Source organism: Plodia interpunctella, chromosome 7, assembly GCF_027563975.2.
Source record: "Plodia interpunctella isolate USDA-ARS_2022_Savannah chromosome 7, ilPloInte3.2, whole genome shotgun sequence".
Classification (NCBI taxonomy): Eukaryota; Metazoa; Arthropoda; class Insecta; order Lepidoptera; family Pyralidae; genus Plodia; species Plodia interpunctella.
The window spans coordinates 10,064,609-10,086,414 of NC_071300.1; the positions used below are offsets into that span (position 1 = coordinate 10,064,609).

The window sequence follows — 21,806 nt, forward strand, 5'->3', positions numbered from 1 at the left end:
CATGAATTATTTTTCTTCAATATCTCCGATACAGACAGACATAGTCTACTTACTGTTTTATTATATGTATATAGATGAAATTAATCTTGTTTCCATTAGTCACACATAGTATATTATTATATTATTAGTTATACATAAATATAAATTATATATTAGATATATATTATTATTAGTTATACAAAAATATAATATAAAAATATTTAATATATATAAAATATATATTATTATTAGTTATACATAAATTTATATTTAAAAAATGGTAAGCCCTTCTGGCATAATAGGGACCAACACTGTTTGAATGAGTTTCTTTCGGCATTTCTTCTCGGCAGTGGTCGTTCCGAAATGCTAGTAGTTTGTAGCTTTGGTAAACATCATTTCATTTAGAATATGACGTGAAAAAGTGCCTGTGAAGGCCTAATTTCTGAATAAATTATTTGATTTTGATTTTTGATTTTACAAGAAAATATTTATTTGAAAACATTGTTTCAGTCCTGAGCAGAACAATATATAAAAAATATAACCACGTTCCAAACTAAATGAACTGGCAAATTAATTATTTTCTTCAATTAGATACATCTCTCTCTCAACATTTGTGAGATTGTATGGCAAAGAATGAATACATTTTCACTTTTTATTATTAGTTGGATGTTTTGCGCCTAACACTATTTTGTCTTCGTACTTTTAGTTAAACATGTTTGCCTTAACATTTCTTCAAGGCAACATTTACCTAAATGTATTACCAAAAACTAATCAAGAATGAATTTGACTGAATTTGTTAAATGTAAATAGGCAGGCTATTAGTAATATTCTTATATAATAACTTTAAAAAAAAAATGGTTGCCTGTAAAGTCGGTTTTACGGGCGAAGATTTTACGTGACAACGTCTTTTTACGCGCGCGGCAGACCGATCATAGTTGAGTGGGAGAGAGACGCAAGGCATTCGGCGGGCCTCTCTCTCGTTCGGTGACTCATCGTAACGTTACCGGGCGTTACACTTTTTCATAAGTGACTCCCAGCCGCAACCTAATTTAAGACGTTGTCACGTCAAAATAATGTAACAAACTGCAACCTTTATTTTTAGCAGTGTTTATTTAAATAAATTATGTCAACGTTTCCAGATTTCACTGACGCGTCTGCCTATTGGATGTTCCCGTATGAATCAGGAAACTTGAGACAAGAGGTTGAAGAAGTTTGGGAACAGGTGACTATTTCATGCCTTTGTTTAACTTTATTTGAGTGATAATACGGAGCTTCGTTCAAATGGGAATTTAGGAGCAAAAAGTAGCTATCCTTCCTGCAATTACAGGTTCTATAGACCTATGTTGTGAGTTAATGAGTTGCTCAGATATATTCTCACATGTATTCAAAAATTCGCATTATTATATTAGTCAGGATTTTATAGATTTCAGTAAAGGTTTTTTACCAGTAGAACTAACTTCTTTTTTAAAAGTAAATTAGTGAAGTTTTTTTTTATGTTGCCAGTTACTGAATTCATTAAAGCCAGTAAACTAGTACTAAATTTCATGGCCAATTAATAGTGAAAAATTGCATATTTCATTTGAATAAAAATAAAAATATCAAATGTTGTTTTATTTCGATTACAATCTATGTATACATATAGTGAGAAATGTCCTTTATACCAACCTATCAGAAAAAAGTTAAATACGAGGGCTGCTATTTATGTATCCGGAACTGGCCAATAATTCTAGAATATTTAAAAAGTAATTACAACATTTGAAAATAGAACTCTTCGGCTAGAGAATAAATATTTTTCATGTCCCTGTCATTTGTTTTTTTCAATTGGCGCCAATTTTGAAAATAGCTTGTCTTCATTGCCATGGATTTAACTCGTGAACATTTTCGCGCGATGATTTATTATGATTTTCGGCGTGGATTAACTCAAAAACAGTGCATCGAACAACTGATTTTAACTTTTGGAGATGAAGCACCATCGAAAACCACTGTGTATTATTGGTTTAAGGAATTTCAACGTGGACGGTCTATGCTCACGGATGAAATTAAGGAGGGTCGTCCTAAATCGGTAGTGGTACAACAAAATATTGATGCTGTGCGACAATTAGTAATGCAAGATCGTCATGTTACATACCGCGAGATAGAGGCGTCTCTGGGCATTAGTATGACGAGTATACACGCGATATTACACGAACATTTAATTGTTAAAAAAATTTGTTCGCGTTGGATTCCGCACAACTTGAGCGTAGATCAAAAACAGGCTCGTGTCGACTGGTGTAAGAAAATGATAAAAAAATACAACCGTGGCACGTCAAAAGCTGTTTATAATATCTACACAGGTGACGAAACCTGGATCTATGCTTATGACCCTGAAACTAAACAGCAGTCAACGGTGTGGGTCTTTCAAGATGAACCGAATCCAACAAAAGTTGTTCGTGCGAGAAGCACTTTAAAGCAAATGGTCGCTTGTTTTTTTGGTATCAACGGACATGTAGCTACAGTGCCACTAGAGAATAGTAGGACGTTAATTCTGAATGGTACACCACCATTTGTTTGCCAGAAGTCTTTGAAAAAATACGAAAGAACAACCCACAACGCAGAATCATACTTCATCACGACAATGCTAGCCGCCACAAGTCGGCTGAAACAAATAATTTTTTGGAGGGTCAAAAGATTGAATTGACGGGTCATCCGCCGTACAGCCCCGACCTGGCACCCAATGATTTTTATTTATTTCCAAACATTAAAAATAAATTACGTGGTCAACGTTTTTCGAGCCGCGAAGAGGCCGTTGATGCGTTCAAAACACACGTTTTGGACATACCTCAATCAGAATGGAAAAAGTGCTTTGAAAATTGGTTTCATCGTATGCAGAAGTGCATAGATCATCGCGGAGAATACTTCGAGAAACAATAAAACCATATGTAATAATATATGTTTGTTTAATTTTGTTATTCCGGATACATAAATAGCAGCCCTCGTATATGAGTACAAAAGTGCCTTTACCTGTCTCAAAGTCACCAAAGTTCTTAAACGGCCAGTTATTGGTGGGTTTACCCTACTTTCATTATTTCTGTTTAAAGGGTGAAAGATGCATTGTAATTATAAGGTACTATAGCAAAAGATACTGGGCCATAAAATCTGACTACGGTGACAATTTACTAGTTGGTAGTATAAAAAAATTAACTCTATTAATAATAATGAAAATACCAATCGAATATATCGTTTACACAAACATACTTTTCAACCAACATTCATTTTTCTTTTATTGTATCTGACCAAATTCTCAATCGATTCCAGGTGAAGCCATTATACGATCTTCTCCACGCGTACGTCCGTCGCCGGCTCCGCGAAGCATACGGCCCCGAGAGGATCTCCAGGTCTGCTCCCATCCCTGCCCACGTGCTGGGAGACATGTGGGGACAGAGCTGGTCCGGAATCGTGCCTTTTACTCTGCCATACCCAGGCAAAACCTTGGTGGATGTGACGCCTGAGATGAACCAACAGGTAAAAAAATCTTTTAATATACATAGAGGTATATTATTAGTAGATAACATTTGTAGTTTTGGTTTCTAGACTCGGTTTCTACTCCTTTCCATATCCTCACAAGGATACTATACGAAGAGATTAAGGTACTTTATTGCCTTGGTAGATGATAGGCCGCAATAGTATTCCCAAGCAGAGTTGACATAAGCAAACCAGGCGGCCGGTGTGAAAACACAGTAATTCCAAATTATATATAGTTTCTTTTGCTGACCTTGGCTTCACGGCGTCACAGGGCCTAATGCAACTGGAAACACGCTGAGATGAGAGAGAATAGTCGATAAAAAAATGTATTTAGCTTATTCTAGCTTGCATAAAAAGTATTAGCTCGTAGTAACGGCTCAACATAATTATCCACGACTGAGCATACCTCTTCTCGTATCCTCTCTGTCCTGCGATTTTCACTAAGAGTGTGCCAGTACAAATATGCTATTTACTTTCAGGGCTACACCCCGACAACGATCTTCCAGCTCGCTGAAGAGTTCTTCGTGTCCATGAATATGTCAGCGATGCCAGAAGACTTTTGGGCACTCAGTGTCATCAACCAGCCTCCAGACAGACATATTCACTGCCAGCCATCAGCTTGGGACTTCTGCAATCGCCATGACTTTCGGTGAGATGATAATTTTTTTAAATTCTTATCTTCCTGTGTTATGGCATGTCTCAAATCCCGAGATTTGTGTGAAAAATCTTAACTTTGGCCCGTTTGTCTTGATATCATAGTTATACAAGGTGACTTTTTATACATTGGAAATATTTTGTCTACATGCTCAGTCCATGATTCTGAACAACTTTTAGTACGGGAGTAACTCCGAAATCGCGAAAAAAAAATTCAACTGTTCTATACGCAATTAAATACCTAACCTGTGGAAAATGAATGGATTAGCTGAATTTTACGCGATTTCAAGTTTGCTTTATACGAAAAGTTGTTCAGTACCATTGACTGAGCATGTAGATAATATAATGCCAATGTATAAGAAATCACTCTGTATGTGTACTTTTCTTCAGCTGCGTTTTGGACGTCGGCAGTAGACTTGTTTGTTTTATGTCATTGTTTGACCTCATGTTGAACTGAATATTTTTTTTGTAAATCTCATCACATTGGCCGCATGCCAGTAGCATAAAAATGGCTTTGAATGATGCCAAAATTTGACGATTTCAGTATCAAAATGTGCACCCATGTGGACATGAAGGACCTGGTGACAGCTCATCATGAGATGGCTCACATCCAATACTTCCTGTCCTACAGGAACCAGCCCAAGGTTTTCAGGGACGGAGCCAACCCTGGTGAGTGATGATTTTAGAATAGGATTTATTTGTAAATCACACACACACACACACATACAGATGAAAGTAAAATACAAAACATACAGAAAAAAATAAGATTAAAAAAAAGATAAAAGTGTTACAAATAGGTGTTTTAACAGAGCTTTTCTTTCGTTATCATCTCAATATTGTGTTTGCCATGAATGCAACAATATTGATGAGAAACCAATAAAAGCTAGTCTAAAAGGTATAAACTTTTTCAACCAGCTTTCATTGGCTTTGAAATAATTCTAATATGTTATTATGTTTACATCAAATTGTTCGCCAAACTTTGTGGTTTCGATGTACATTGCTGGATTTTCTTTGCCTACGCAACTGATGAGCACACGCAACGAAGCAATGGAAAAGGGTCCGTGTAATATAATAGTAAAGAGGATAAAAAAAACGCAAGAATAAGAACCAATTTTAATAGTAACAAATATGACAATATATTCCTAATAAGGCTGCTATCACATTAAACCAGGCAGAGTTACGTTGTTTGATACCGGCATTGCACAGGTCCGTATCGCATGAACAATACGTGACGAAGAGCTCTCCATTGCCTGTCTGGCGACGACATATGTTTTCTCCCTCTACCTCGTCTTCTTCGTGGAGATATCCGCATTGACGTACCACTCGCACTTTGCCGTATACTGAAAATGATTTTTTTTATATAGTAATAAATAAATATGATTATATAATATAATGAATGAATATAATTATATATGATAGTGATATATGTGAGCCCTAATTGGTTACATAGGTCTGTCAAGAAAGATGAGAAATTAATTGAGGGCGTTTTATATTGTTGGCTGGCAACACTGGGTGTTCGTCAACAAATCTCGACCATTCTATTTGGTGTTGCTATGGCAACAAATGTTTATTGCAGCAGCTAGTTTATTTGTAACGTAGAGAAATGTAAATTTCTCTAAAAATGTTAATCTTTCCTTCGCCCGCGTAAATTTCTCTACGTAAGTGGAACAGACACGATTTCCGAACAAAGTTTCACCCCCTATTATATATAGTTCTTATATGATTTTTGAAAAAAAAGTAACCTATGTTTAACTACATGCATATCAAATTTCATCAAAATCGGTCTAGTGGTCTAGCTGTGAAAGCGGAACAGACAGACAGATAGAGAGACAGACTTTCGCATTTACAATATTACCTAGTATGGATTACGCGTTTTCTTCACTCATTGACAAACTGTAAAATCTGTGCCTGAACCCGGTGTTATTGTGTATTTAATATCTTAGCCCTCATCTTTGCGTGTCCTCGGTTGCATTCGGAGCTGGGACGCCCTTTGGGACCCAGGGTTAGCATACAAAAATTGCCATTAAATTTGGAAGATTGGGATATGATTTTACAACCACCCGCCCGCCTGATATCAACCTTTTTTGGACATGCTATCATTGCCTATCAGCCGTTAAAGCTTTGCGTCCCTTAATCGCCTCGTACGACATCCACGGGAGGATATGGAGTGGTCTTAATCTAGGGCAGAATTCTATTTAATATTATTAAATAGAAAATGCGGCGTGATGATATGATTTCAATCGATACTATTATTAGAAAGAGTTACCTCTTTTTTAAACTCAACGCTTACGCGTTGGTGAGTTTTTATGTTTGAGACTGGTAATCTCCGAAACTACCATACCGATTTCAAAAATTCTATCACCATTATAAAGGTACATTATCCAAGATTGTTATAGGCTATAGATTATCTCACAATTCCCACGGAAGCGAAGCCCCGGGCAATATCTAGTGTAGCGCGCAGACTCGTTTCCTTTCGTTAGCGTTCGGAAGGAAATGTAACTACACTACGTGACAATATAATGTGGTATCTCAATATATGTGAGAATTGTCAGATAGATGTTTCAATAAATATCTGATAACCAGAAGGTACTCCAATTCATATATAATGTTGTAAGCTGTATAATATTGGCAAAATTTATACAAAATAATAATATCTACTTATATTTTATATTTACTCTCCCCTATATCCGTATTTCCATTTATATACACTAATTAGGTTACACACTGAACCGTGTTTCAATACTGATATTATAACATACTATATACCGTGTCAAGCTCAACCTTGACGTTGGCAAAATCATCGTTTTGGCGAACGATGGAGCCTGACACACAAAAAAAAGATATAAATTTATTATGTTCACTATCATCTAGTGTTTAATATTCATAAAAGGCTGTACAGTGTATACTCACTTTCCATCTTGATAGAGCGACATATACTCGGCTCTACAGCAGGTATGTGTTCAGGGGGGTCTCTCAATGAACAGTTGACAATTCCGAGACTGAAGGAATCGAACTCCTCACCACATCGTGGGTCGTATGCGCTGTTGCAGTCGTAACAAAGAATAGCTGAAGCTGGAAGTAAAACATATTTATTTATTATTAGCTATTTCCTGCGGCTTCGCTCGCATAAATTTACTACGGAAACATTTTTCCGGGTTGAAGTACCCTATGTCTTTCTCCATACTTTAAACTTTATGTACGCAAATTTTTAAGAAGATTGGTTGAGTGTGAAGAGTTAAAAAACAAACTTACAAACGTACTTTCGCATTTATAATATTTGTTAGAATAGTCAGAATAAGGATTAGTTAGGATATTCATCCTAATCTAATCACTAATCATTGCATCTAACTATTGCCCAAGGCGTGCCATGAGCAATAAACTTCAATTATACGACAAATAATTTATACACGTACTTATAAATCTTATAGGTCTATAATCTTAAAGGTCTTAAATTGTCACTAAAATGTTGAAAAGGAATTTCATTATTTAGATAGGCAACAATAACATTCACGACGTCAATGAGGCGGCCGGTAGTAAAATCGAAACCGAATCTTCACACTGAAATGTTTTTATTATACTAGCAATCCGTCCCGGCTGCGCTCTGGGTAAAACATAATAAATTATATACCTAAATCTTCTTTTATGAAATTTGGTGCACGGGTAGATAATAACCTGGAATATCACAGAGGGTTCTTTTTATCCCGAAATTCCCACAGGAGCGAAGCCCCGGGGCGCAGTTAGTAACCTATAAATTAAACGATGTAAGTCAAGTTTAAAGTAACCGTTAACCGTGAGTAATCCAATTTCGATACAAGTAGGGCTTCTAGCCACGTGACGGTGACACAAAAAGATCCAGCTGGGTCAAATTGTGACCAATATTTTAACTTAAAATTCATACTATTAGAAGGATATTGTGTAAATTACATTAATCTTTTTTTTAATCAGTGATGGTGTAATGGTTAAGACGTCCGCCTGTGGATCGAAAGGTCTCAGGTTCGTATCCTACTCATGCCTAATGGTTATGTATACCAATTTGACTCATGTATAGTAGTTTTCATAGACCGCCACTTGCTTACGGTGAAGGAATATATCGCGAGGTAACGTGCATACTGGTAGATAGTTTAGGTCACTAGATGTCGGTAAGTAGTCGTAAAAGTCATGTTAGATGCCTTTAGGCGAGTTGAATAAAGTCTGACACCAGTGTTAACAATAACATTATATTATGATATGATGATGATTGATCTTTATAAAAGTATGCTTAAAAAAATGTTTATTGCGTAACTAGTAAATGAAACAAGATGTGGGAACTTCCTATTAACCAAAGTGTGCTTGTGCCAGGAAGCTCCGCTCTTTCATAGCTCGTTATAAGAATATTTACCTAACAAACTGCAACTATAAACAAGATTTATTTTAAATTTTTACGTGTGTGTAGTAGTTAGATACGTAAACTATTAAAATGTTAGCAAAATGTACTTAATATTCTCATAATCTCCTACTGAGAATCAGAATATTCTACTTATATTATAAATGCGAAAATTTGCGAGGATGTATGTGTGTATGTTTGTTACACTTTCACGCAAATCTACTGAACTGGAATGTTATGAAATTTAGTACATGGTTAGAATATAACCTGGAAGAGCACATCTTATAATCGCATACGAGAGCGAAGCCCACATATACATAATGTAATGCCTTTATTTGTTTATTGTCCACATAAAAATACAATACAAACATATTTAATTTCATTAATTACAAATTGTATTTTTGTGCAATAAAAATCTCTCTGTCATTTTGCGCGTTTTCTGTTTCATTTGAAGGTGTGCCGCATAAAACCCAAAAGCGGAATGAATATAAATAACTTTGTAAAGATTTGGCTATGATTTTACATCCGGCCGCTTGCCTGTCGTCAACCCTCACTGGGAATGCTATTGATGCCTATCAGCTATTAAGGCTATGTGCCCCTTCGACTCGCCTCGTACGACATCCACGGGTGGATATGGAGTGGTCCTATTCACAGGATTAAAGATATAAATTAAAGGTCATACAGAAATCTTTTCGCCGGCGTTGTCTTCACTGCACTATTGATATAGATCAATGAACAATAATTTATTTGTGAAAGATAAGAAACACATGACATGTTAAGAACACGAAATGAAGTATTCCTTAAAAAATAATCACTTACCATTTTTCACAAGACAAATTGAGACAACAAAATAGATGACAAAAAACAAACTCCACACAGTTTTCATAATACCGACTGCGCTGACTGTATGACATTGCTTCATGGTGAACTGAATTACTAGGCTGTCTTGTTGTTAATTAAGTTATCTGTTTGTGTCGGTTGACCATTGACAGATATACAGTATCGAGCTATGTTCAAGATAGTGATCACTAACAGTCTGTATCGCTGAGTTCTTTAATAGGAATCACATTGTCTTTTGATGAAAATCGTACAAAAATCCGTGTGGTTGTTTTTGAGTGTATCGCGTTCATACATGTTTCAGTTATTTGGATAAGCTAACTAGGAATGGCATGACCAATTGTTTTACATTTTATTAAACTTTCTATGATTATTTGTTTTTATTTTTTGTGACACACATTAGTTCTATTTAAATTAAAAAGGCACAATTGGACACATATGTCCTTTCTTTATGACACGATGACAAATTTGTTAGAAATATTAAAAAGAAAGGTGACATTTGGTTAACTATGCCTTTTCTTTGTAGTAAATGGTATTTTTTAAATATTTTTTTCTTTAGTTGAAAATTATTTTTTGAAATTATTGAATAATTTATTATATTTAAAAACTAAAAAGCTAAAAATATAATAGTTCTAACCTTTACGCAAATATAATCAGTATTTTTTTTCTATAAAGCAATAGGTTCTCAAACTATAGAGCAGAATATGGTGAAAACTTTAATCCTAAATATCTCGGTTTGACCAAAATGATACATGTGCCCTTCTCTCGTACGACGGCAGTATAGTATCGTTGAGTTAGTTCGAACTTACTTTGAGGCTAGCTCAATCTGTGTGATTCGTCCTTATATATTTATTTATTTATTATTTCGCAATTTTTTTTTCTATTTTTCAGATTGTAGTAATAAAATGAGAGTTACGTATTCAATGAGCACAATAAATCATTCTAACAATCAACAATTCTAATGCAAGCCGTGCAATTATAAAGAAGTTAATAACTGTATATGAACACACTCGATCCGATCACACTTTCACTATGCCGTTGCTTCCCTGTTCTAATGGTGTGGGATAATGTATCTTTTAAATACGTGTTTCTAGAGCAGTGGTTCTTAAACTGTGCTCCGCGGAACAGCCTAGGGCACAGCATCTGTTGTGGTTCCACAAAAATCATAACTACTAATTTATAAATGCAAAAGCAAGTTTGTTTGTTACCACTTCAAGCATTATCTGCTGAACTAATCTTCTTGAAATCTTGCACACATGTAGTTTGAAGTATGGAGAAAGACATAGAACAACGACATCCTGGAAAAAACACTATTCCCGTGGGATGTTCACTCAGGCGTTTCCGAGGGCTAAGCTAGTACTGTATATTAAATAAAAGAATAGAATAGAAACTTAGTAAGCTTATAACATGAAGAACGCGTTTGAAAATATAATTAATCATTGTTGCAAAGCCATTATTTAAACTATCCTTACATATTACAAAAATATGTAAACCTATCGCGTACAGACGCGATAGGTATAATGATTCAGAGTAAATATACTCTGAATCACAATATTAAAATAAATCAAAATATTCTATATTAATAGAGGTAGTACCTAATAGGAACATCAATTTTGGTTTTGAACCTATGTTAGAGCTTATTCTAATTATTTATTGTTCATTAACTAAATAGCTCACAGCCATAATTATTAAAGACTCTCGTAGTTAAATATTCTAAAAAGTATTATCAATATTATTATAAAAAAATAAATGTAACAACAAACATAATAACGCACTTGGTTGAATTATCACAATGTAATAGTAATAACTATAAAAAAGTTGAAAGAAATAAAATAATCACTTTAGCTTAAAATATTAATTTAAAAATTAGTCTTAAATTTCAGTCTTCATAAATTTCTGTGAGATCAGCTGAACTATCGCTAACGGGTAGGTTTTTCCAAAAACCTCTTCTATTGTCAGGCATAAGTGGCCCAAGCTTGGAAAGTATAGCTGATTTTCTCTCAAATGTTATACCACGTGGAGAAAGCTTCTGCTTAGGCGATGAAATGCCCATTTTAAGATTTTTAACTCTCAAGAAATCCAATTCTATTTGCTCTTCAGTGTCATGGCTGTTCTTGTAGAACATCGATTTGCTCCCTCGCCGAAAAGTGATTTCAGACATGTTTCTCAAATAAGCTCGTGGCACAGAATTTTGTAATTTATACGATGAAGAGCAGTCTTCAAAATCGTGAAAATCCTGGACAGTCATTTTTTTCACCACAGTATTTGGACCAGTATCGGAGACAGCTTTGCAAAAGTCTTCAAAGTCATACACTCGCTTGTTCTTCTTAAGTGATTGCTCCACTCTATGGTGAAATTCATCTGCAGCAATAAATGTATGACCGACTTCCAGATAACGCAGTACAACAGTTTCAATAGTTACATCCTTGGAATTGACTAAATAAACGAAATAGGAAAATAGGCACCAGTTTTTGTTTTGGGCCGCGCAGTTATCCAGCCACAAAATCACATGTTTGTAGTCCCGGTTTTCAAGAAAAAATGCTTGAAAACAGCTAACTAATTATATCTTCCTTTTTTCTTCCTGCAATAGCTTCGTGCCATAAGACTCCCAGTGTTTTGCCAACTCCATGTAACCTTTTGTCACCTACAGGAACGAAACTCTGATTGAAAACGATAAGCCTTGGACAAAACATTACCGTTTTGAACTCATCCATGCGAGGTAACATTATTACCTTTTCCAAATCAACTGCAAATATTGTGGTGTCAGTACTTTTTTGCTTCGTTTGGCTTTGAACATCCTCTTCATATTTCTTTCTCGCTGAAATGTACCTAGTGTGATGATCTTCATATTCTTTGCATTCTTTGCAATTTCTGTGTCTTATTTCTGCGTTAGGGTTGTGAATAGAAAATTCTTCACACAATTCACATTCCTCGTGTCCAAGCTTTGTGAAAGATATTTTAAGCTCATTTACGACGTTCCTATAAAACCCATAGGACACATTTATTTCAGGCTCTTTCTCACAGTAATTGTCAAACATCATGCGGATATTGATATCCGAAGGCAAATATTTCCTATTTGGTGCATGAACTCTCCTATAATGCGACACAACTGGACGAAAAGACATAATATGTTCTTTTATCTTAGTCCTGTCTATTTGTGATGGGTTTGGGTTATGACCTCTGCCGTCAATAATAGGCTCTGCATATTGTGTTTTATAGTAAGTGTCAATAATGTTTCTGACAGCCTTGCAGTTATTTTTCTTGTAACCCAAAGTTGTAATAAAAAACGTTTTACACACCGCAACTTTCTCACCGTTTTTATCACAAAAGAAATACGAAACACTCTTAGTACGATCATAATGTTTGCCATGCTCATCATCATGACTTTTTTTCTTTGGTCTTACTGGCTTTTGCTGCATAGTATTAGCTAAATAAAAGTGTTTTTGTTCCGACCAAAACATTTTCCAGAAATTACTATTAATGGTTTTGCGATAATCCTCTGAGAATTTCGTTGAACATTTTTTTTTACAAATGTTCTCTTGGCATCCGGGTTTCACGAAATATTTGGTACATATTTTTTCTTCTCTTTTAATTTGCTTTCGTTCTTTAAGACTAACATCATATCTTTTGCGCTTTCTTACTGTCCCTTTTTTTGTAAGTACTACATCTTCTTTTGTAGATTCATGTGACGATTCTAGAATCGTTTTTTCCAAACACGGTTGAGAACATGGAATGAAGTCTGATTCGGAGCCAGAATCATCCAATAAAATATTGGCCTCCCGAGGTTCATAGTTTTCGTTATGAATCCTAATATTTAAGTTTTTAATCACAGATTGTTTTGAGCATTGAGCGGCAATATTGTACGTTTTTTGGTTTTTCGGTGGCTCATAATCTTTATCGACTACTGAATCGTCCGAATCAAAATCTGATTCAGATGCTAGAAATTGTGGCGACCAGTTTTGTAGACCACTATAGTGGACGGAATTTGTTCATCAATATCAGATTTACGCTTGAGATTTTGTAAAGCGGCGCTTACTAATCTTTTACCACGTGACTGCATTGTTTAAATTATCTGAAATAATGGAAAAACAAGTGAAATAAATGATAACATATGTTTACCATATTCCTACTACAATAATGAAATAGTAAGACATATCAAATAGTGTTAAATTAAGGTGAAAAGGCTTTGTTTGGCACATCGGGCTAGAAACTGACAGATAACTATTGCGCTTTCGTAGGTGTACGACCTACCCACAAAGTGATGTACTTACTTAAATAAAAACAGCATGTAAACATGGATAAAATGTAAATAAACTTACCAAGCGCGGGCGGGCTGCTGACAAGCGTGGAGTCGCATCGACATCGCAGGCACAACTGGCGCAATTCATTGAAACTCTACCCTCCTTTCCTCACCTCTCATCGTAAAATATTTAAAGAAAAGGCACAACTAGTTATTTATGCCTTTTATACGTAAATAATTACAATATGCATGGATGAATAATTAAGTAAACAGGGCACATCTGGCATTTGAGCCTTTCCTTTATGTTATGTTGTACGTTGTGTCTTTTCAACGTAGTTTTTAGTAAAATCCTAAATATAGTAATAGTCACAACTATGTATTTGTGCCTTTTCAATATAATATTAAATAATATGCCTTTTCATTCAATAAAACATGAATATAAGTCTCATTTGTGCCTTTTGCACCTACTGTAACTCCGAATTCCTTAAAGTTAAAATTCTTTAAAAAATTGAGCAGATGCGCCTTTTTTTCCTCGTTCTAAATATGTATATAACTCATTTTTTTTTTAAATGTTAGTTGTGCCCTTTTTTCGTATGATGGCAGTATATTTTATAACAACAACATATAGATAAACATCCAAGACAAGAAATGAATACACACAAATTGGTGTTAAAGGAAAATTTTACGTACTATGGGTATGTTGCACCGTCAACTTTGACTTTAACTTTAACGTGCGCAGAAAACGAAATGTACGTCATTTTGCCCAAAAGTCAAAGGCGCGCAGGTACAAACCGACGTCGTAACTGACAATGTGCCAGGTTCTTGTTGCTGGAGTAAAAGAGGAATAGGAAAGCCATGTAAGGGACACATGTGGTCGTCCAAATCAAACGGGACCTTATGGCGGCTATCACTTGGGTCTTTATTGCCGTTGGTCCAATACAAAACAACGGCATTATAAACCTAAGTGTTAGGCGCCATAAGGGCCCTTTTGATTTGAACGACCACATATACGAAATAAAAGATAAGGTGGCGAACAGAGTAGAACGGACAATACTCCATCGACAACCTGCAACAGCTCAACTATTATGAAAATAACTATTCTCATAACGATAATTTGTTAACTAACCGTCAGTCTAGGCTTATCTAGCTGTCGGCATTTACATAATTAGATCTGAAACTTAGTAGATTGCAAAATGTAGAACGTGCTTCGTTGAGAAACGTATTTGATTGGCCGTACGCTAATCTAGTGAGCAACTGTGTTATGTTGTGACCAAGATGGATTTACTAATAGAAGGAGCTGACTTCGTGTGTGGTCAAATGGTTAAATTGAATGCAACATTTTTTCCATTAAATAAATAAATAAATAAATATATTAGGACAAATCACACAGATTGAGCTAGCCCTAAAGTAAGTTCGAGACTTGTGTTATGGGATACTAACTCAACGATACTATATTTTATAACAAATACATATTTAGATAAACATCCAAGACCCGGGACAATCAGAAAAAGATCATTTTCCATCATGACCCGACCGGGGATCGAACCCGAGACCTCTCGGTTCAGTGGCAAGAACTTTACCACTGCGCCACCGAGGTCGTCATTCGCAACAGCTGCACAAAAATATTGATTGTTTTTTTTTAAAGAAACTTCTTTTTATCTGTACGTAAGAGTCATGCAAATGCCACATTATTAACGCAAACGTAATCATAATGTTACTTGATTCCATTGTTAATGCAAAAAATGTAGTTTTATTTAGTATTAGACCAAATGCTTAATAAGTTATCTGAGTGGTCACGTAGAGGAAATTATTTATCAAAACGAGAGATTAGGAATTACGATTTCCAAAATAGCCGCTCACGTTTGGTTATAGACGGAAAAGTCTTTTTTTCATTTATGTATATTTCACACGTTAGTTTCAATCAAAAACTTGCTTCATCAAATCAAAAAGTTGCACTACATTTACGCTGACGTGTTGTAGAAAATTCACGGAAATTAATACAAGAGATTACGCGTTTACATTACGCAACTCGTGCGCATCTCTCACGAGGCGCTTCGTCACAAAGATCTTTGATCTCTAGACGAGTTAACAGGCATCGAGAGAATAAATGACGTTACACGGGTTACACACGGGTACACGTTACTTGATGGTGGCTTTTTTGCTTTTTTATCTGAAAAGCATACCTGTGTGATATAGACATACCTTCAGAACCGCATTGTGCGTAGTCTGACACGCTCTTGATCATTTATTTTTATATAAAATTCATTTATATAAAATCTGAAAATTTTTTGAGTAGCAGTACAAACATATGCATAACTGAAAATTGGCCATAACTGCACCCAGAAAACATAATTTTTTTAAAAGAAAGAACACACAACACTCCAACAGTGTGTCGATTGTTTTAGTATTTTTACATACCACTGATACTATTATGTCTTAACCTTAGTAAGTTATCGACTGTCTAATCAATCAGTCTATTAACTTTTGCTTCTTGTTCCTTATTAGTCGGAAACATTGTGCAGGTGATTGATAAATGTAAGTCAGGCCACTTTTGAGCCCCATTTCAAAGTGATGTAAAATGTACGTTTAAAATATTCCATATTTATTATGAATTAGTTTTTGCGATTTGTTCTGTGTCAATTTTGCACAGAATCATTACGTTTGTCTGGCTTCAAAGCTAGTCTAGACCATTTTCCGTACAATACGGTACGTAGTTACTTCATTTGTGCAATAAGAACATTGCTTGTTTTAACTTTTAACAGTGACATGTTTGTTTTATTATATAGTTTAAAGATATTTAATAACCCTATGAATAGTGACTGGCTTTGCTCGTTCTAGTATCTTTAACTCTGTGCATGCCATCTTTTGTGAAGTTCCTTCTATCAGGTCAAGTTCACTGAGGCATGCCTCAAGTATAATTTAATGTAGTCTCGAAAACACTGAATGCAAAGGGTCAAATATCTACTAGTAATATAGTGTTGTAGTATATATTAAAAAATAAAAAAATCAAAACAGCATTTATTCAGAAATTAGGCCTTCACATGCACTTTTTCACGTCATTGACCTTTCTTCAGTTTTCAAAATTGAAGAAAGGTCAAATTTGTACATTGAATTTTTTTTAAAATTCTTCATGGAATGTACTTAGTTACTGATATAAATAACGAAAATATAGTTTTGGAAATTTTTGTCTCTCTCTGTGTGTCTGTTTATCTGTCTGTCTTTCTGTCTGTCTGAACGCGCATCACTCGAAATCTACTGGACCGATTTGCTTGAAATTTGGTATGTAGGTACCTTATATACCGGGCTAACATCTTAAATATGGACTAAATCCCTTGTTATCAATTATACAGACGAAGATGAGATTATGAAATTGATTGACTCCTTGAAAGATGACACTGCGATGGGATGGGACAATATTCCTTCTTCTCTTATCAAAAAACACAAAAGTAAGCTTACTCCTGCAATTGTACACATATGCAATCTTTCTATAGAACACGGTGTCTTTCCCAATGTTTTTAAAACTGCACTAGTTTATCCTATACATAAAGCAGGCAAAAAAGATCAAATGGAAAACTACCGTCCCATCTCCATACTACCCGCACTTTCAAAAATTCTAGAACGCATTCTAAATAAACGTCTCATTCATTATCTCGAGAAAAATAATCTATTATCTGAGAATCAATTTGGCTTTCGCACGGGCCGATCAACTTCCCAAGCGGTCGATACTTTAACCTCTCTTATTACTGATGCTTTGGACTCGGGTCAAAAATGCCTCACTGTCTACCTAGACTTCGCCAAGGCTTTTGATTCAGTCTCGATACCACGTCTTTTATCGAAATTAGAAGCCTTGGGTGTTCGTGGTACTCAACTCAATCTATTTCGTAGCTACCTTACCGACCGTAATCAACTTGTCAAAATTGGTCCCCATGTCAGTGCTGATTGTCCCGTACATTTTGGTGTCCCGCAGGGCAGCATATTGGGCCCTAGCCTTTTTTTAGTATACATAAATGACCTTACAAACCTTAAGCTTGTGAATGGTAACGTACTGTCATTTGCTGATGACACTGCACTTGTCTTCATTGGAGATAGTTGGCCCGAAGTATTCAAATCCGCACAGTTAGGCTTAAATAGAGTTAATCAATGGCTTGCAGAGAACATTCTAACACTTAACACCACTAAGTCATCATACATGATCTATAGTATGAGAAATATTAATCTCCCGAGTACAGGCACTCATAAGATATTTTCACATAACTTCTCGTCCCCACTTTGCGAGTCCTTAGCTTGTGGTTGCCCAGCTTTGGAGAGAGTGACCACGGTTAAATACTTAGGTGTTACAATTGACTCTAATATGACCTTTCAACAACATATTTCACTACTATCCTCTCGAGTGAGAAAATTGATATATATTTTTAAACTACTTCGCCCTGTAGCTGATATGAAAGTTCTAAAAATGACCTATAAGGCTCTATGCCAATCCATTATCACATACTGCATAACCTCTTGGGGCGGAGCTGCTGTCACTAATCTTATAACACTCGAAAGAGCTCAAAGAGCAGTCCTCAAAGTAAGTGCATTTAAACCTTTTCGATACCCAACATCTGACCTATATAATGAATGGCAGGTACTTACCGTGAGACAACTTTTTATTTTAGGCACTGTTTTGAAGTTTCACTCAACATTAACTTATCATCCTGATATTTTGGGCCGTAACAACAGACTTAAACTCTCTTTTCCAAAATATAATACTATGTTTTCCAATCGATTCTTTGGCTTTATAGGGCATTTTCTATACAAAAATCTCAATGCTAAACTTTCTATTGTCGCACTGACCAAATTTTCATGCAAAAAAATTGTTACGAACTGGCTTCTACATTGTTCTTATGAAGAAACAGAGAATATGCTTCACCCTTTAGTTTGACTACTCCTTACTTTCGACGATTTCTCTTGGAATCTAAGTGTTAAAGAATTTTTATTATTCAAATATAGTTATAAGTATGTACATAGCATAGCCTTGTGTATAATGTCTGGCTTCTGCATTCAGTAGTAATACCGTACTTACTGATGCCAAGACCTAACGTCGTAGGGCTGAATGCAGGGGTTATCACGCAAAACTTGTTTTTAATTATTGTACCATTTCGTAGATTTAATACCTATGTGCCATATTCCGTGGGGGGGACCTGGTGACCTGCTATACAGGTGTTTTTGACGCCTAGTGTTGGCACCAGATCTCCACATCTAAATTGATTATTTTATATGGTATTATTACTCGTATTATCTTAAAACCCTAGAACTTATCTCCTTCAATGTTACTTAAACTTAACTAGTATTAAGATTTTGATTTCTATTTGTATCCACGTCAATTTTGATGTGGAGTGAATAAAGATATTTTTATTTTTATTTTATTTTACCTTGCTCCACATAATTATTTGTTAACAAAAGAATTCACACTTGCATAATTTTCCCAAGCATTTTCACGCATGTATGTTTTTATAATTACTCAGAATTTTATTTTGTGAGTTAAACTTACCTTCGAACACAAGTTAGAATGTGAGTGTAGTAAGAATTTTATGAATGGAGAATAAAGTTTCCAGTTCAAAAAAAAAAAAAAAAAAAAAAAAAAAAAAAAAAAAAAAAAAAAAAAAAAAAAAAAAAAAAAAAAAAAAAAAAAAAATAAATACATCATCCCGGTAAATTGTCAGGTTCCCGTAGGATAATTAAAAAACTAATAATTAATCAAAAATACCTCGGAATCCCGGGTTAACATCTTATAGACATTTCATCACGGAAAATGAGGTTGATCCTGTAGGAAAATTAAAATAACAATCCATGGAGACGATTTACTTTAAAATTTTGTAGAAAAAAGGGGTGATAAACTGTTAATATGAAAGTTCTACACCGTTGAAGTTAGTGACTTGAAAATTTGCATTTTGGTTGTTTACAACAAATTAATGAATACGTGTTTCAAATTTTTCTAATAATTAACCCTCAACCTTCAAAAGGGTGAGAGATTGTATGGCACTTATACAATTTTTAAGATAAAAAGCTGATAATTCTTAATGACACTAATTTTTTGTAGTAAATAACAGTAAGTAAATACAAATAATGTTTAATTTACGTTTGTGGTTAATAAAAAACCGGAACGTAAAACGTCATGGAATATGGGACGGCACGCGTTGCAGAAAGCGGGAGTGGGAATCGGAGCGGGAAATGGGAAGGAGTCACGTAGTGGGAAACAGGACGGGACACATTGCGAAAAACATGATGGCACAACATGTAGGAAACGGTACGGGATATCTACATTATATAGCAGGAAGCGGGATTGGACAAGTTTGCGGGACGAGACTCGCAGCGGGAAACATGAAATTGAACTAAAGATGAGAAAAAATGCGAATTTGAATGTTTACCAGACAAAAAAATTACTAAGATTTTGCTATGCAATTCACGCGGGTAAAGCCGCGGGCAAAAGCTAGTTGATAATAAAAATAATGTTCAATTTCAAATTTTTTTTTACAAAGTTTTCATCTGTGCCCAGTGCACGTACACAGTGGTTAACGTGTGATTAGTAGAAAAATAAATCAATTTTGTGATTACGCTATTAATTATTTATTTATCAATACTAATATTTCATCAAAAATACTATAACAAAAAAAAAATATACCTAACCGAGAATATCGAGAGTATACAATGTATAAAGAAAAACATTATTTCGTTATCGCTGTTAACTTTTATATTTTCAGTGCTATCTCGTGAAATGTAAAGAAATACTGACTGACGTTAAGAAAAGCATCTATCTTTTGTCCTTTGTTTTTTTTTTTTCTGAAACAGTAAGTAGGGTCGGCGCCTTATCGCGACCTTATCAAAATAAAATAAGATTTGTTTTAGTAAAGAACAAGAAAAAATATTTTATATTTTATCTCCTCCGAGTTGTACCGAAATAGGTCTTATATATAAGCCGATCATTGTTTTAAAAATAAAAACTACTTCAAGGGCATACATATTATCACGTCTTTTTCCTATGGGGGTAGACAGAGACTAGGAATTTCACGATCCTGACACGTCTCACTTGCTTCCTCAATACACATCACTCTCATTCATGACCGTCAGACATCGGTTATGTTTGATATTAACAAAATGCTCTTAGCATTTTGTTTGGTTAATTTATTTATTTATTGGTTCATTTTATGTTTCTGTATACCTTTTGACCATGTACTTTATTGTGTACTTACGTTGTTATCATGCTGAGAAAAAATGATACAAACATTTATACTTCAATACTGTTTAAATGAGTTTCTTTCGACATTTCTTCTCAGCAGTGGTCGTTCCGAAATGCTTGTAGTTTAGGTAAATATTATTTAATTTGGCATATGACGTGAAAAAGCACCTATAAAGGCCTAATTTCTTAATTAATGTTTTGATTTTGTATTTGGTACTAAAAAAAAGGGTTTTTATATAGCGTGTCTCGGGTGTCCCTCCCCAGTCGACCCAATAAAAATAGCTCGGAGCTACTAAAATAAGAACAATTTACCCTGAAAGAGCCAGATCACGTCATTATTTCGTCACAATCTGATTTACAATCCACGTGACATTCGAGCTAGGTTTCCTGCGCACGAGAATCAGTCGTTGCAGCTTCCGCGAGCCGGCTCACTTTCTCCAACCATCTCAAGTAATGTTTTGTAATTAATTATGTGCCGTAAAATATGAAGACACTGATACAACCACTCCATGTAATGGATTTTATTATCACATAGGTATATGTTATCATTAAATAACTCTGTTCTGAATAACTATTGTAGTATTCAAAACAAAGGATTTATATGTTAGGTTGCATTACATAAAAAATATTATAGGAATAAAAAAATATTACAAGTTTTAAGAATAACAATTAAGTAGTGTATATAATAATATACTCAAGATATTGTTATAATATACTCAAGATATTGTTTTAATTAATCTTTATTACCATTTGGAAATATGTTTACACATGAATTAAGTATTGGCGACCTCGGTGGCGCAGTGGTAAAGTGCTTGCCTCTGAACCGAGAGGTCCCGGGTTCGATCCCCGGTCGGGTCATGATGGAAAATATTCTTTTTCTGATTGGCTCGGATCTTGGATGTTTATCTATATATGTATATATTATAAAATATAGTATCGTTGAGTTAGTATCCCATAACACAAGTCTCGAACTTACTTTGGTGCTAGCTCAATCTGTGTGATATATTTATATTTAT

General features: G+C 34.8%; 1 protein-coding gene across 1 annotated transcript in view; it reads left to right on the forward strand.

The window, feature by feature from the left end:
- Ance-3 overlaps positions 1-21,806 on the forward strand; it is a 171,547-nt gene that overhangs the window by 17,657 nt on the left and 132,084 nt on the right. The window contains exons 4-7 of the mRNA XM_053747257.2: positions 1,119-1,201; positions 3,274-3,480; positions 3,960-4,129; positions 4,679-4,803. Of these exons, the coding sequence (XP_053603232.1) occupies positions 1,119-1,201; positions 3,274-3,480; positions 3,960-4,129; positions 4,679-4,803 (585 nt within the window). The remainder of the gene's footprint in view (positions 1-1,118; positions 1,202-3,273; positions 3,481-3,959; positions 4,130-4,678; positions 4,804-21,806) is intronic.